This window comes from Callospermophilus lateralis, chromosome 3, assembly GCF_048772815.1.
Source record: "Callospermophilus lateralis isolate mCalLat2 chromosome 3, mCalLat2.hap1, whole genome shotgun sequence".
In the NCBI taxonomy this organism is placed as follows: Eukaryota; Metazoa; Chordata; class Mammalia; order Rodentia; family Sciuridae; genus Callospermophilus; species Callospermophilus lateralis.
Window position 1 is genome coordinate 115,424,406 of NC_135307.1, and position 18,533 is coordinate 115,442,938.

An 18,533-nucleotide genomic window follows, 5' to 3' on the forward strand; every position below is an offset into this window, starting at 1 on the left:
GGACTGACAAATCCTGGTAGAGTTGAAAGCTGGGTTTTGAAAAATGAATAGTTAGCTTACTAAGCAGACTAGGGAGGAGGAGGCATAGAATGTACAAAAGGCAGAAGCTGTTAGTGGTCTGGTGTGTTGAGTGAATAGTAAGGAATTATGGGAAATAGAATGGTCAGAGCAGGCACTATATGATCAGTTTTTGAAAGGCTTTTAGGGTTGTGCTGAAATAAACCCTAGATAAACTCAAAGGCTATGTGAAACAACTTTATAATTTTAAATTAGTATTTAGAACAGACTGCTGGCATTATAGGGAATAAATGAGAAAACAGGTAAGACTAGAAAACCAGTAGAGTGGGGCTTAGTGGTAGAGCGCTTGCCTAGCACATGCGATGCCCTGGGTTCAATCCTCAGCACCACATAAAAATAAATGAATAAAATAAAAGTATTGTGTTCATTTACAACTAAAAAAAAAAAATTAACAAAAAACAAAAGAAAACCAGGAGAGTGGTGAGAAGTCTGTTAGAATAATCAAGACAAGAAAAAGTGGTGAGATTAGCAAGGCTGAAATGGAGAGTTGAAGGAAATCATTCATAATATTAGGAGGTATATCAGTGAGAAATGATGAATTAGTTTATCAGGAGACAAAATAATTTAGTTGGTTAAGCCATTAACATCATATAGACCTAAGTTGGTTTCTAGTTTTGTCAACTTGTATGACTTTGTTTCAACCTCTTTTTGAAACAGTTAACAAATTGTTGCCTTATCCGTAAAATGAGTATTATTGGTTTAGTTACAGCTTTATGCAGCTTCCATGTAACTAATTTGCTGAATTAATAGTTGCTCTCTTCATTGTCTCATTAACACAGACTTATTTGATATGTATGACAGACTCTCAGTTTGATGGCTTTCCCACATAAGTAAATGGGAAAATTAATCACAGTGTTATATTAGTCATATGAAATTTCCAGAATAGCTAAATCCAAGGAGACAGAAAGGAGATTGGTTGGCAGAGGCTGGGTGGGGGAGGGAGAGCTACTAAATACTTAAAAAAAAAAAGTTGCTGAGGCTGGCCTTATATGCAGTTTCTTTTCAGGATGATGAAATATTCTAAAATTAATAGTTGATACAATTATGTCACAACTGTGAGTATCAAAACCTCTGAACCACTTTATTAAGTATAACTCAATGTGGTTGTCATTATACACACACATGCACACACACAACACAGTGACTTTAAATTTCTTCAGTTGTCCAGTGTACTTTGTTTGTAGGAGTGTGCTGGGGATCAAACCTGGGGCTTTAGGCACGCATTCTACCACTGAGCCACATTTCTAGCTTCAGTGTCTTTTAATAGCTTTTCTTCTTTTACTCAAGTGTCGTGCATTTCATTTTTGATTATCATGTTTCTTCCCCTGCTCATGTTTTTGATGGGTTTTAATAATAAGAATGTATAAATGGTTAGATTTCTTGGAAATAGAAGGGGGAACATTTTTCCTTTTTAAAATGTAATATAGATCTAGTTTATTTTAGGTTTATGCAAAATAAAATATTTGATTAAAATTGATTTTTGCCTGGGAACAAACTTGAAGATGGGTGAAATAGGCATTTGGGAGTAATGTCTGAGTGAAAATTTCTCTATCAAAGTATAATACTTAAGCTGTTGGCATTTTGAGATAATAAGGTTAAAAAAAACCTTAAGCTTCTTGAAGTATGTTTAATCTTTTGAATCAGTTTGAAGTTACAGAATACTACATAGCTTTTAAAGTTACTGTTGATAATTTTCTCTATAAATATGGTACTATAGCATGGTAATTGGCATCAGTGGCACTATTATGTACTGTTTTAAGCCTCTGTAGTTATCTTGTTGTGGTGCTAGCAATTATCTGTATATAAGGCAAGAAAATGTAAAATGCTGAAAATTTTAGTTATTGATTCCAAGTACATCTTATTACAGTGACAGTAATATTACAGTAGAAATTTTCTACATGTAATAATTGTCATTTTAATTTTGGTATAGAAATTCTTCTGAAGATAGCCTGTTGTATATGGAAGAGCAGTTTATTTTGAAGAAACACTGTGGCATGGTTACAGAAGTGCCTGCTATATCTGTTTAAGTGTCAGTGTTATTAAAAGTACTGGTCAATTTATTTTGCCTGTTACAGTGCTACTATTTTATTATACATTTAAGAAGGAAATATGTGTTTAATAATAGATTATTTGGGTAGTCTGTGGGAGGGTTGCAGACATCAATTTCAGGAATTTTATTATAGAATATATATAGATATATTCTCTTGTAGTTTCCCCCACCCTTTTATATATCTTGATTTTTAATTTTTATCAAGTCTGTCTCTCTGGCCTTTGCCGCTGTGGCCCATTGATCTGTCCATCTGTCTGTTACAGTGCATATTGAGTACTTCCAGAAGTATGAATTCAGTGATGCAAAGGACAGGCGGGCTGCAGCAGCAAAGGTAGGACAGAATCATTCCAAAGACAAGTCATTAAAAGGACCATTATAAGCACACAAACTTGTATCATACACGTGTTGGCAGCAAGTACCTTGTTATTTAAAGGCACACTGTTTATTCTGTAAACCTTAATGGGAAAGACTGTTCTGTCATGATAAATTTAACAAATTTGTAAAGTGCACAGTTTTATTTATTTTGGGATGCTGGAGATCCAGACCAGGGCCTTATGTGTGCATACTAAGTGAGAACTCTACCGCTGAGCTATATCACTAGCCCTATTATTTTTTTGAAACAGAAACCTACTTGGCATTTAAGCAACAAAGTAAAATTGGCCTTTGCCACTATCATTGTTTAAAACACTGAATAATAAATAGATACTCAAATGATGGATATTAATGATATTAACTTGATTCATGCACCTGGTTGATTTTCAGAAACTATGGTGACAAAGGATCCCATTTTGTAAACAGTGGGAAGAGGAACCACTAAAGGTTCATATTTATATGTTCATATTTATATGTTAATATATATTTGTATGTTAATATTTGGCAGTACTGGGGCTTGAACCCAGAGCTTCACCTGTGCTAAGCAAGCACTCTCCAACCTTTTATATTCTTTTTTTTTTAAATGACAATACCTTTATTTATTTATTTTTATGTGGTGCTGAGGATCCAACCCAGCGCCTTGCACATGCCAGGCAAGTGCTCTGTCACTGAGCCCCAGCCCCAGCCCCACTTTATATTCTTGATTTTGGAATATTTTGATGAAAATTATCTAAATTTTCAAGGTGGTTCTTTGGATGACTTTTTTATAAGGAATTTTTAAGGATTTCTATTTAAATATTTGTACCGTTTACTTAAATATTTGTATCCATTTACTTGCTACGTGATAGCAACTAACAATATCAATTCCCTGCTGCTGCTGCTTTTTTCTTTAAAAAAAAAAAACCTAGTTAAAATGGAAGAGCTATAGCATTTTTATATTCAATTCTAAAACCTCAATTATAAAGATTTAAGAACTTCAGCTAGGACTAAGGATGTAGCACAGTGGTAGAGTGCTTGCCTGGCATGTGCAAAGTCTTAGGTTGGGTCCCCAGCATTGCAAACAAAAAACTTAAGCTGTACAGTACAAAACATTCAAAGAAAAAGAAAGAAAATGGAAGGCTTATAAGGTTAATGTTAAGTTGCTCATATCATGCTAGTATTAACTGTAAAGTGAGGTACTAGAGAGATAGCTGAGTGATGCAGATTTTGGTGTAATTTTCTTTTGCTCTGTTATGCTTCTGAAAAGAGGCTGTGGATTTTCTAGATATGTTAATAATGTGCTACTCAAATGAGAAGGTGTAGAGTCAAGTCAAATTGTAAACCCTAAGATCTTAAATATCCACAGCCCAAATTCTGGCTCAGAAGACTGACGCTGGTGGTAGTTAATACTGCAATAAAGTCCAAATACTATGTTGAGGAAATCTAGTCTACTATTTCTTGAGCGTGGAAATGTATTTTGAAGTGAAATTTCATGATATATTGCAGTATTGCAGGAAGGGTATTTTGAATTAAGTATTAGAATAAGGTGTTTTAAAATGGCTTTTTTTTTTTTTTCCTGGTCTTGGAAACCATTTTGGTTTTTAACTTTTTGCTTTATATTTGGTTCTTAGCATCTTCTTCTGAATGTATTCTTGGTATTTCTGGTGCAGTAAACAGATCATAAGCCTCTTTTTAAAAATATTTTTATGGCATGGTAATATTAAAATAAATATTAATCATCTATAATTTCTTGAAAATTGTCAGGCCTAGCAGCCCAAATTCAGATAAATTCAAATAGTTCTACATTTTAAACAACTAAGCTCTAATCCTGGCACAGCCAGTGTTAACAAAAGTAACTTCTATATTGGTTGGTGATGCATACCTGTAATCTCAGCAGTTTGGGAGACTGAGATAGGAAGATCTCTAGTTCAATGCCAGTCTTGAAAATTAAGTGAGACTTTGTCTCAAAATAAATTTTTTTAAAAGGGGGTTTGGGGCCAGGTGCAGTGGTGCATGCCTATAATTCCAGTGGCTTGAGACACAGAGGCACAAGGATTACAAGTTCAAAGCCAGCCTCAGCAAAAGCAAGGTGCTAAGCAACTCAATGAGACCCTGTCTCTAAATGAAATACAAAATAGGGCAAGGAATGTGGCTCAGTGGTCAAGTGCCCCTGAGATCAATCCCTAGTTACTTACCCCCCCCCCAAAAAAAAAAAAAGGTGGGGGGTTGGGGGTAATGTGGCTCAGTGGTAAAGCACCATTCCCCAAGTACTGGGGAAATAAAGTAACTTCTGTTTTTCACTTTTCTTCAAAAATAAACGTTGAGCTGGGCTTGGTGGTGCATGCCTATTTTTTCCAGCCACTTGGAAGGCTGAGGCAGGAGGATCACAAGTTTGAGACCATTCTCAGCAATTTAGCTGAGGTGCTTTACCAGTGAGCGACATCCTAAGCAACTTAGACTCTCAAAAATAAAAAGGACTGGGGATGTGACTCAGTATCTAAGTACCCCTGAGAATACCAAATACCAAAATGAAGGAAAGGAAAAAGAAAAGGGTGCATGTTGGTGGTGACTTAAAACAAATTGGTTAACCTGTATTTATGGAAAGAAGAGGGTAAAGGTGACTAGATCTAAATTATCACTCAGAGTGATTTGATTTTTTAAAAGCCATTTTTTAGTTGTAGACAGACACAATACCTTTCTTTTATTTTATGGGGTGCTGAGGATCAACTCCAGTGCCTTATACACTCTGCAACTGAGCCACAACCTCAGCCCTGATTTTTTAAAATAGTGTTTTCTTATGTCAGTAAACTTTTAAATATAAAACTGAACTGTTTAATTTTAGAACAATATATTTTTTGCACATTTCTCTCTTCTTACTCCACTTCCACTTTTATTAAGTGGCTGTTTTTTTTTTTTCTTTCATAGTATACTGTGGATTTGACAATATTATAGTATTTTCTAATGTGACCACATCAGTTTATAATTTTCCCTGTTGTTGGACATTTAGTTCATTCTATATTATATCTCCTATTTCCTTTTCTTACAGTTTATAAATAAGGCTGGATGTTTTCCTAAAACGTTGAGGGTTTATCTTTATACCAACAGTGTGTGAACTAGCATTTTTCTCTACACTCTTGGTGACAACTATTAAGAATATTCAGTAGGCTGGGGTTGTGTACCTCAGTGGTAGAGCACTTGCCTAGCACATGTGAGGCACTGGGTTTGATCCTCAGCACCAGATAAAAATAAATAAAGGTATATGTTCATCTACAACTAAAAAAAATTAAAACAAAAAAATTCAAATTTTTATTCTGGTAAAATATTATTTGGTAATTTTAATTTATGCAATATCTTTTTATAACCTTTGTGTCTATTTTAATTTTTTTTCTTTTTTTGTATTGAGTATTGAACCCAGAGTGAGTGACATACCCTAGCCCTTTTTACTTTTGTTTTTGAGAGAGGATCTCACTGAGTTGCTGAGGGCCTTGCTAAGTTGCTAGACTGGCCTCAAACTCGGCAGTCTTCCTGCCTCAGCCTTGGCAGTTGCAGCAATAACAGGTATGGGTGGAGCTTTTTGCACCTTTCTTAATGTATCATTGTTATTGTAGCTATTTAATTTGTTCTTGAGGGGGGAAAAAAAGGAATACATGCATGTGACAACAAATGGAAAAAGTTATAGTTTCTAATAATCACATTATAGCCTTTCTATAGCTCCCTTTTCTTTAAAAAAATATGTATATATTTTAGTGGTAGTTGGGCACAATACCTTTAATTTATTTTTATGTAGTGCTGAGGATCGAACCCAGGGACTAGCACGTCTAGGCTAGTGCTCTACCGCTGAGCCACAACCCTAGCTCAATATAGCTCCTTTTTCCATTGGCTTTTGACATTCTCTTTCCTCCTTTTGACATTTTCTTTTTCCTCTTTGAAAATCCCTCTCAGCCTGAGCAATTTAATGAGGCTGCAAGCAAGTAACGAGACCCTATCTCTAAATAAAGAAAATATTAAAAGTGCTGGGGATGTTATGGGACTCAGTGGTGGAATGAATGCCTCTGGGTTCAACCCCCAGTAACCCCCCCCAGCCCCCCCCAAAAAAAGGAAGAAGAAAAAGAAAGAAAATCCCTCTTTATACTAACTCTACTCTTATCAAATCCTTGCCTTAGGATCATAATCCAGTCATAAATTTGCTCATTGCTAGATTCTTTTAAATGACACCATTGAAGGTTTATAAATATTATTCAGGAATATTCCAAATAATATATTATAATCAGATGATTATTGGTTATTATTTTTCTTGTCTCTCTCTCTCTCTGTGGGCCTTGCACCTGGTGGGAAAGTGCCCAACCACTGAACTACTCCTTTGACCTTTGTTTTTGTTTGTTTTGAGGGGCAGGGGTGCCAGGGATTGAACTCAAGGGCATTCAACCACTGAGCCACATCCCCATCTCAATTTTGAGTTTTATTAGAGACAGGGACTCACCAAATTACTTAGTACTTTTCTGTTGCTGAGGTTGGCTTTGAACTCATGATCCTTCTGTCTTAGCTTCTCCAGCTGCCGGGATTACAGTGTGTGCCACCACACCCCGCACCTTTGGCCTTCTTTATTTTTAATAGATCTAGTATCAAATGCTTGGCGTCAAGTGTTTGATTTATTTACACTCTTTGGAGCCCTCCATTCTGCTCTTTAAATCAGTGTAGCCTTCGCTCAAAGCCTCTTACATATAGCTTTTAATCATGGACTTTGTGTCATTATTCTGTGATTCATAGATCATTTGCTTGATTTAATCTTACTTGACTTCACTACATTGTCGCAGTCTGGCTGGGCACAATTCAGGAGCCACTTGTCAAAAGAAACTAACTTTATTTTTAGAACCACACTCTCCAAACCACACAGCTCCTCAGGAAAAAACCCTCAGAGCCCAACTGCCACCACCGGCTTCCCACAAGCCACACTCCCCAACCACCAGCCTCCACACCTCCCACAATCCTCTTCCTCTTGAGGCCGGTTGGCTGGGTCGCATGGGCGGAGCCAAAAAGTCCCCCAATGAGCAGCTCCGTGGCCTGAAAGGGCAGGGAAACAGCCCAATGAGCTTCACCACAGAGGAGCCAATCAGCTAGAAGTTCCTCGGGCCGCTGTGAGCCAATCATCAGCTGGCAGTCTGAAAGTTTGCTGGGGCCCCTTTGCCTGTGGCTCTCAACACTACATTCTTAATTTAATCCCCCAAAACTTTTCTTAGGATGTTAATTCATTGTGGCCTTGATAATGTGCTTTACTTTTCCTTCAGATTTGATTGTGAGATTGGTTAGATGGGAAACTCTTGTTGGAATCTTTATGAAAAACATTTCCTTCTGTATTCACTGTTGCTAATAAGACTGATAACAGTCTGGTTCTTCTTTGACTATTTAAAGTTTCAGTGTTTTTATCTTGGGTGTTTTGAAGATGTGTAAGGGTGGATCTTCTTATATATTGTTCTGGACCTTCAGTAGGCTCATTCCATGGAAAGACTTTTGTTCTTTTGAAGCTTTTTGAAGTTACTTTTGTTACTGCTTTAGTAGTTTCCTTCCCTCTTTTTTTCCTTCTGTAGTTCCTTTTAGTTGAAAATTAAAAACAAAGATAGTGGTTTAGCTAAAAATTATGTAAAATTATGTAAGAAAATTAGGGAGAGGTGGGCACATGTAGAAGTGCTCAATCCTTTAGGTGGTAGTTTCTACAATGAAATTAAGAACTATGAGACTGGCATATTATTTTAGGAATAAAATACTAGAAGAAACAAGGTAGAAGAGTTTAAAATGGTTACCTTAGAAAATTACAAATCAGTAGTGACTCAGGTATGATAAAGAATAATTAAACCTTGTACCACTGTAAATATGTTTAATAAAATAATTTATAGCAGTGGTTTAGTTCAATCCCCAGTTGTATACAAATAATATCTTATTCTTTAAAATCCCCTCAGCAAATATACATAGGTGTGCTTTTATTGTTTGCTGTTTTTTTTTTTTTTTTTTTTTTTTTTTGGTACCAGAGATTGGAGGGGCAGGTCTTAACCACTGAGCTATATCCCCAGCCTTTTTATACTTTTATTTAGAGACAGGGTCTTATGTGTGCCACCATGCCTGTGTTTTTAGTGAGCATGTGTAGGTCATTTGTTCCTTTGCCATGATTTTTTTTTTTTAATTTGTAGATGGGCACAATACCTTTATTTATTTTTACATGTGGTGCTGGGGATTGAACCTAGTGCCTCACACATGCTAGGCAAGCACTCTACCATTGAGCCACAACCCAAGCCCCTTTTGCCATGATTCTTAATTATTGAGCTACGTTTTTAAGAGTAACAAGCAAGCAAATGTACTTGTGATTTATGTGGTTTGTTATGACTTGGTTGTAAAACTTCAGGCATTCAGGAGTGTGATCAAAGTTGTGATCCTTCTGCCTCAGCCTCCCAAGTTACTGGGTTTACATGTGAGCACTACCATGCCTGGCTTATGATGCCCCCCCCCCTTTTTTTAATTAAGAATTTTTCTTAGAAAACAGTTTGTGAGTGTCTTCTGAAATAAAATAAATACTATTATTTTTTACTTTTTATTTTTTGGTACTGGTGATTGAATCCAGGGCCCACATACTGAGCAAGGACTCTCCCACTGAGTTGAGCTGTATCTCCAGTCCTTTTTATTTTGATCAGGTCTTACTGAATTGCCTAGGCTGTCTTGGACTTTGAGTCTTTCTGCCTCAGCCTCCCACATAGCTGGGTTTATAGGCACATGCCACCATGGAACCATGATTTTTAAATAATATCACTTATGTTTGTTCTTGTACAAAATTTAATGTACTATATTCATATCCATATAATATGAATAAGTACAAATAATGAATTGCTAATCAGAATTTTACCATTATCCATAGCATTTTGAATTGCTATATGGGAAGGGAAGGATAATAGTAAAAAGATAAGATTTGAGAGCGCTGTTTCAGATACTTGTTAAAATTTGTAATTTAGAAGTCATTGGGGACTGGGGGTGAAGGTACTTAGTAGAGTACATGCTTAGCAAGTGTGGGGCCCTGGGTTGTCCCCAGCATCACCAAAACAAGTAGTTGGGAATTTTGTATAGGGATTTCTTTTTTCCTTTTTTTTTTTTTTTTTCCTTTCCTTTGCAGTTTGGCATATTGAACCCAGGCCCTTTCCCATGCTAGGCAAGCATTTTACCGCTACATCTTTTTATTTTATTTTTCAGATAGGGTCTTGTTGTGTTGCCTAGGCTGGCTTTGAAGTTGCAGTCCCCCTGCCTCCATAATCCTGAGTAGCTGAAATTACTGGGTGGGCCACCTTACCTTGTTTCTTTTAAAAATTTTTTACTTTAGATCATTTATTTTCAGAGAAAGGTTAGCCACATACCATATTTAAGAGTACTCAGTTCAAGTTACAGAACTAAATTTTGGACACCCAATTCTAGATAGTTTGGAATGGAGGTATGTTAAAGTTACCCAAATGTTTTGCTTAGGTGTTTTGGTGGAACAATTTAAGTGTGCCACAGTAGGTAGGCATTAGAATGCTAATACTTTGGGTTTTACCCTTGGAACACAGAGGTGAGGTTGTGAATAATATCCCTCACAATTTTGAACCACAACAAAAAATAATAAAGTAGCATGGATTGGTCTGTATTTGTGGTTTAAATTAGCTTTATTTGGCCAAGGCAGTTTTGAATTGGAGTTAGCTGGTTTTTGGTCTTACCTTTAGTTCTTTAATCTTTTTGTCTACAGAACACCCTACTCCCACCTGTCCCAAGGAATAACCAGTTTTCTAACTGCAACCAGAAAATGTTGCCTGAATTGGGGCCTCATGTAATGGTATAAATTTGAAATCAGGGTTATATATGTTGGTGGTGACTTGATTTTTGATGCTAAAGCATTTTGCTATTTAAAATGTTGTTTGTTTTTCTGATGAAAAAAATGGAAGTTTTATCTTAGAAATTATTCTGTTGTTTATATAAATATATTCCACCCGTTACCCCTCCCCCTGGTGTGCAGTTAAATTTTTATTGAAAAAAATCATTATGCATTGATACCATCTATCCTTCCACTTAGACATTTTATTAGACCTAGAGGTGACATTTTTATGACCTTTCAAACTTGGGGTGACATGGAAGGAAATAATTTCCATTGTAAAATGTATGTATAAGGACAGGTGATCTGTAAAACCATGAAGGCTTATTGGCTAGGTGCATTCATTTACAAGTTTTGGTGCACCTGGATTACTTTTGTAGTTCAAATGCATACTTTATCAAAATTTCAAATTTTCATGAATGTGCTACAGGATTACAGTTAATCAAACTTTTTTGGTGTTAATTTTTTTTTTTTTTTAAGTAATCTCTAAGTGTAGTGCTAAAATAATCTGACAGGCATCTTCAAGGAGGAGATTTCCCAAGAGTATACTTTGAACCTTTCCCCCTTCTCTTTTACCTTCCTTCTTCTGTGGGTTACTTAGAGGGAAATATTCATAAGTGGTATTTGGGTGATTATCATTGTTTAGTTGTAAATGTTTTTTAAACATATGCTACCTTCAAGCCATCTGGAGATTGTGAGAATTGTACTACTTGGTAGGCTAGAACATAGTAGGTAGTAGGGCTTACTACTGAACAGTCTTCTTCAGTTTCCTGGGATATCAAGAGACTGTTGTGGTAAAAGTAGCAGCCAGATTTTTGTTTCAGTGTGTATATTTGTGTGTCTATGAGGCATTTGTGTCTGTGGCAACTTCCTGATTTCTAGCATTTTAATCCTTGGATCATAATTATCTGCTGTATGCTCTTCAATTTAGTGGCTCCATATGTGGCTTACTGGAGGAGAGCTTCTTGTGATTTCAGTTTTGCAGTGTTCTGGTAGTCACTCCTGGAAGACTGCATGTTTATAGACCTTTAGCCCTTCCAATAATTATGCTTCTAATTTGTTTTATTAGCTTCCCTTTGCTCACAATATCTAGTTTCTGTTTCTATCACCAAATTTTGATTGATCCAAGTCATGAGCATCCTTTGGTGATGAAATACTGCTCTTTTGTAGGTGTACTGCTTGAACTTCAGATATATATTCAGCATTTATTCTGTGGTATGTCATTGACTAAGCATTGATATTATCAATAATATTTTGCAGCCTTTTAATGACTTAATAATTTTTTTTAAATATTTATTTTTTACTTGTAGTTGGACACAATACCATTATTTGATTTACTTACTTTTATGTGGTGCTGAGGATCGAACCCAGGGCCTTGCACATGCTAGGCGAGCACTCTACCGCTGAGCCACAACCTCAGTCCCAAGACTTAATAATTTCTTAGAAGGAAATCGAGTGTTTAATCATGATATTTCATTCCAAAACCATTACAGATTTTATGCCAAATTGTTTTGCAAATAAGTGGGTTTATGATTATAGAAGTACTCTCCCTCCCCATCTTTTATTTATTTTTTGTACATTTGTGCTGTATTAGTTAAAAACCTTTTGTTACTAAACTGTCTTTGGTCCAAGATTGGGATGCATGAAACACCCGAGACTTATGTTAATATTTTGGGTGAAGTGTGCAGTATCTGAGAAGAATTTGGAAACAGTTACAGTTACAGTGTAACCAACTCCCAGAATGTTACTTCCTGTAGTGCTTCTCAAATTTTAAAGTGAATACAGATCACCTCAACTTATTGGTCTGGTTGAAATGAAGTCAAGAAGTGTGGGTTGGGACCTAGGATTCTGCATTTCTAACATACTTCCAGGTAATTGCAATTATATGAGCCACATTCTTCAGAAGCAAGGCCTGTACCATATAGTTATTTATTATATAGGTGATATTTTAAATTCCTATTTATAAGTTAAAAGCTTTCATCCCTCATCCAATCCTCAGGAATGACGATTGCCAATGGTAGCTTTAATGTTGAGAGCCACAGCCAAAAAAAATCCCCCAATGAGCAGCTCCATGGTCTGAAAAGGCGGGGAAACAGCCCAATGAGCATCACTGCAGAGGAGCCAATCAGTTGGCAGCTTGAAGTTGCTGGGGCTGGCTGATGCTTTAATATATATCCTTCTAAACTCTTTCACTGACATTTATTTAATTTTCAGAAAAATGGATTTTATACACTGGTGTGTGATTTGCTTTTTCCATTCAGTGATATCATGAGGATGTCCTCCTTCATCTGTGCATATGGATCTGGTTTTTTTAATGATTATAATTTCAAAAAACAGTCTCTTGGAAAAATTTGGAAATGGAAAAATGCTTTTCCAAATTAGTTGATGTGAAAATTCTTATGTATTTCTGTTAGGTATGTTTCCAGAATTTCTAGTTCCTAGTTCATGTGCATTTAAAATTTTGATCATTTTTGCCAAACTACCCTCACAAAAGATTACTAAAGTTGTCCTTCACTAATATATTACAACACATTATGATCCTTTCCCATACCTTTGTCACTGTATATTATTTGTGTCATGGGTTTAAAACATTCATTGTATTAAAGAGGTAGAATACTTTATATTTTTTTCAGTTGAACTCTCAAAGTTAATCTGAAATAGAATTAAATATGCTAAAGACTTCACTCAGTTGAATTCTGTGAATTTGAATTACTTGTCTTTTATGGTTCATGTATTTTGCTTTTTTTTTTTTTTTTAACTGTGTAGACTGTGGGATTCTAATATTAAGAAGTCCTACAAAACAGTAGCCTTTAATTTTTCAACTTTCAGCAGCTCTCAAGATTGTAGATTAAATGAGGTGGGGCTGGGCCCAGTGGCTAATGCCTGTAATTCCAGCTGTGTAGGAGGCTGAGGAAGAAGTTTGAGGCCAGCCTCAGCAGTTTAGGGAGACCCTGTCTCAAAAAAAAAAAAAAAAAAAAACAAAATACCAAAATATTCAACTGGGGGTGTTGTTCTGTGGTAAACCGCCCCTGGGTTCATTCCTCACTACCAATAAATAACAAAATAGGTAGAAACAATACAGACTCATGAACCTATTCTTATATAGGCAAATCTTCAAACTGAGTGAAGTCTTTAGCATATTTAATTCTATTTCAGACCAACTTTGAGATAAAAGAAAAACTAGGTTTTGGAGGCTATTTGTTAATTGGGGTAAACCTTTTTTTTCTTTTATGGTTGTATGACAGACTACTATTTTTGTTATAAGACATCTAATATTTATTAAACTTTCTCCTAAAAAACAAGGTGGTCTATTGAAGAGAAAATAAAAATAAAAATGGTTGTGTCCCACCTTACTAAATTTAGGAATGTCATTCAACAACTTGGTGTTGATTTTGCCTGGAGACTGTCACATTTTTTTTTTTCCCCTTGTCTCTCTCTCTTCTTTTGAGGGGGCAGTTCTGGGGATCAAACCCAGGACCTTGTGCAGACTAGGCAAGCACTCTTATCATATGTCACATTCTTGATTGAGGGGCCTCTCTGTACACATATGTGCATCTAGAATTGGAGTTCTCTAGTTTGACTGCTTATTGGAATTGCCTGGAAGCATTTTAAAAACTGGTAATATCCAGGTGTTCTCCCCTCCCCATTCTGATGTATTTGGCTTGAAGTGTGGCTTTTGTACATCAAGGGGTGTGTGTGTGTGTGTGTGTATGTATGTATGTGTGTGTTAAGCTCCCCAGATAATTTGGATATGTTTCTAAAATTGGGAACCACTTGATCAAAGAATAGAGAATGATGGTACATCTAATGTTAAAACTTTAGCCAGGACAGTTGGCATATTTAGACTCATGAATAAATGCTTTAAAAATGCAAAAATACAATTACGGAGGTGCTTTCAAAACAAACACAGCAGTTATAAACCATAGATGGTAATTTTCTTTTATTACTAAATACGACACTCCTGTGTTCATTTGGGAGTTCTACAAATTACTTTTTTCAGAGCTTCTTATACTGGGAAATTCTTTTTTTTTTTTAATATTATTTTTTAGTTGTAGTTGGACCAGAATATCTTTATTTTTATGTGGTACTGAGGATCGAACCCAGGGCCTCACACGTGCTAAGCGAACGCTCTACCGATGAGCCACAATCCCAGCCCTATTGGGAAATTATTCTTCTTCTTCTTTTTTTTTTTTTTTTTAAGAGAGGGAGGGAGGGAGAGAGAGAGAGAGAGAGAGAGAGAGAGAGAGAGAGAGAGAGAGAGAATTTTAATATTTATTTATTAGTTATTGGCGGACACAACATCTTTGTTTTGTATGTGGTGCTGAGGATCGAACCCGGGCCGCAGGCATGCCAGGTGAGCACACCACCGCTTGAGCCACATCCCCAGCCCCTGGGAAATTCTTTAAAGCAGTAATTTCCAATTATGACTATATAAGTATTACCTGTGGGAATTTTAAAAACTTGGGGTGAAAAATATGCATATTCATATCCTACCCCAACAGATAAGAATTGCTAGGGGCAAGGCCCAGATATTGGTATTTTTAAAGTTCTCCAGGAAATTCTAATATGTAGTCAGAATGGGGAGGAGTACACTGTTTTAGGGCTTATAACTAGATAAGATGTGACATTTTTTTAGGTTACATTGCAATCCTTAAAGTTAAGTGTACTGCTGTTATTATTTGTATTAGTTTTCTAATTATAATAATTTTTGCTCAATTTTTCTTGTTGTTGTTTAGTACTGGGGATTTAATCCAGGGCCTTGTGCATGCTAACTGGATGCTCTTCTACTTAGCTACATCCCAGCCCTTTTTAAAATTTTTATTCTGAGGCAGGGGTCTCCCTTAATTGCCCAGGTTGAGCTCAGATTTGCAGTCCTCTTGGCTCAGTTTCCCAAGTAGCTGCAATTACAGGTGTGTGCCACCCTGCCCAGCTTTAAAGTTCATTTTCTTTTTCGGGGCACGGGGGTAAGTGTGTTGTTATTGGTGGTGTACTGGGGATCGAATCCAAGGGCTATGTTCTACCACTGAACTACATTCCAGCACTTTTTATTTTTTATTTTGAGACAGTCCTTGCGTTGAATTTGGGATCCTCCTTCCTTAGTCTTACAAATTGCTGGAATTATAGGAGACTCTGAGATTACAAGCAGGTTAGAAATGGTTTGGTTTGTTTTGTTTCTGTCTTTTAAAAAATAAAAAGCACCAGTAAGACCTTTTATTTCAGCCAAGAGGTGAAATTGATCTTTGACTAAAATAGTTAACTTTCAGTTTGGGTATCATAAGTGTGGATTTTTCTCCTTTGACCACTCTGTAGGAATGGTGCTATAAGCATAAACATTTTAAAAATTTCCTCTAATAAATATTCAACAGCTCCTAACCTATGTGATTTGGGGCCAAGTCACTTACCTCTCTAACTTCATCTGTAAAATGAATAATGCCTACCATACATAAAGTATTGATCTGAGGTTTAAACATAACTGTAATGTAATATAGTGAGTTTTTTTTATTTTTTATTTTCTGTTTTGGTTTGTTTGGTTTTTGGTGCTGAAGATTTAACCCATGTATGCTCCACTACTGAGTTACATCATCAGCCCTTTTCGTTTTTCATTTTGAGATAGGATCTCACTAAGTTACTGAGGCCAGTCTTGGCAACTTCCTGCCTCAGCCTCTTGAATTGTTGAGATTGTAGGCATGAGGGTACTGTACCCAGTAAAGTGTTTAGCAATTGTGTCTAAGTAATTTTGAATTTGTTCATCTGTTCATTTTTTGGCCAGGGGTAAGGGGGAGTGCTGGGGATTGAACCCAGGGTCTTGTGTATGCTAGGCAAGCACTTTCCCAACTGATCTATATCCCCAGCCCCTGTTCATTTCCTTTTGACACTCATTTTTCCTTTTAAAAGAACTATGCTGTGGGTTCTGTGCAGGTTGGATTACTTTTATAATTTAGTATTTAAAATTTTTTAAAAAAATATTTACTTTTCAGTGTAGTTGGACAAAATACCTTTTTTTTTTGGTTGTAACTGGACATAATATCTTTATTTTATTTATTTATTTTTATGTGGTGCTGAGGATCGAACCCAGGGCCTCCCATGTGCTAGGTGAGCACTCTACCTCTGAGCCACAACCCCAGCCCCTAATTTTTGAAATTTTACATTATATACAATGAAATGTACTCTTTGGGGTATGCAATTCTGAGTTGACAAATTCCTGGAACTGTGTAAGCTACCCAGCACAATGTTTATAAACAATCCCCCCATCCCAGTCTCTCTCTCTCTCTCATTTATTCAGTCAAACCCTTCCCCACTCTTCATTCTTGGCAACAATAGATCTGTACTTCATCCCTATAATTTTGCCTTTTCTATTGTATCAAATAATCATACAAACCCATTTCTTATTGTACTGCTGAGGATCCAACCTAGGACCCTCAAGCGTGCACTCTACCACTGAGTTACATCCCCAGCCTCATTGTAACTTACATTTTTGTTTTCTTGTTAGAGTTTAAGAGATTTAAAAATATAGTTTCTAGATACAAGTTTTTTAGTGTTGATGGACCTTTATTTTATTCATTTATTTATATGTGATGCTGAGAATTGAACCCAGTGCCTCACACATGTGAGGCAAGCACTCTACCATTGAGCCACAATCCCAGCCCCTAGATATAAGCACTTTGTCACACGTGTGATTTGCAAATGTTTTCTTCCACTTTGTGTTGTATTTTTTTAAAAAAAAAATTTTAAAGAGCGAGAGAGAGAGAGAAAGAGAATTTTTAATATTTAGTTTTTAGTTTTCGGTGGACACAACATTTTTATTTTTATGTGGTGCTGAGGATTGAACCCAGCGCCCTATGCATGTCAGGCGAGCACGTTACTGCTTGAGCCACATACCCAGTCCAGGTTGTTATTTTATTTATTTATTTTTATGTGGTGCTGAGGATTGAATTATTTGCATTCTGCTAATAGTGTCTTTTTACTTATTTACTTACTTACTTATTTATTTATTGACACTGGGAATTTAACCCAGGGGTACTCAACCACTGAGCCATATCCCCAGCCCTATTTTGTGTTTTATTTACAGCCGAGGTCTTACTGAATTGCTTAACATCTTGCCCTACTGAGGCTGGCTTTGAATTGTGATCCTCCTGCATCAGCCTCCCGGCTATTGGGATTATAGGTGTGCACCACCTGGCTTCCTCCTTTTACTTTTGATGAATTCCAGTTTATCAGTATTCTTTTAAGGATTGTGCTTTGGATATTGTGTCTATTAACTATTTGTCAACTCAAGGTCACAACGATTTTCTCCTAGAAGTGTTGTAGTCAGATTACATTTATGGGTTTTTATATAAAATGTGAGATACCGTTAAAGTAGATTTTTTAAAAATGTCGGTGTCTTAATTATTGCAGTATTGCTTTTTAGAAAGACCTATTTTCACCATTGAATTGTTTATTATTATTATTTCATATAAAGTCATTTGCCATCTATTTCTGGTCTCTAGTCACTTAATGTGTGTAACCAATGTTTTTCCCAAACTGTAGTTTTAAAAGAGAAGTCAGGTAATATTCTTTTTCAAAATTTGGTGATTCTGGTTTTCTTGCTATTCCATATAAATTTTAGAATCAGTTTGATAACTACCAAAAAACAAAACAAGGGGCTGGGGATGTGGCTCAAGCGGTAGCGCCCTCGCCTGGCATGCGTGCGGCCTGGGTTCGATCCTCAGCACCACATACAAAGATGTTGTGTCTGCCGAAAACTAAAAAATAAATGTTAAAAAAAATTCTCTCTCTCTCTCTTAAAATAAAACAAAACAAAATAATTTACTGGGATTTTGATCGTTGCTGAGTGATATACAGGTCAATTTGGGAAGAATTAACTTTTTTATTTGTTTGTTTGTTTTTGTATTGGAGATTGAACTCAGGGGCACCCTGAGCCACATCCCCTGCCCTATTTTGTATTTTATTTAGAGACTGGGTCTCACTGAGTTGCTTAGAGCCTTGCTTTTGCTGAGGTTGGCTTTGAACTCCTGCCTCTCCGCCTCCTGAGCCACTGGGATTACAGGCTTGTGCCACTGGGCTTGGAGGAAAAAAATTTAACTTTTAATTGTTTTCTTTCAGTCTGTGAAGATGGTACATCTCTCCATTATTTCCGTGTTTCATCAGTATTTTGGAGTTTTTAGCACATCAGTC

The 18,533-nt window shown here is 36.2% G+C and overlaps 1 protein-coding gene across 3 annotated transcripts in view; it reads left to right on the forward strand.

The window, feature by feature from the left end:
- Positions 1–18,533, forward strand: part of Arih1 (ariadne RBR E3 ubiquitin protein ligase 1) — a 115,143-nt gene that overhangs the window by 25,133 nt on the left and 71,477 nt on the right. Inside the window, exon 2 of one of the 3 annotated variants that reach the window (XM_076851053.1) lies at positions 2,392–2,459. The exons of the other annotated variants lie outside the window; for them this stretch is intronic. Within the exon in view, the coding sequence (XP_076707168.1) occupies positions 2,392–2,459 (68 nt within the window). The remainder of the gene's footprint in view (positions 1–2,391; positions 2,460–18,533) is intronic. 3 annotated transcript variants of the gene reach the window in all.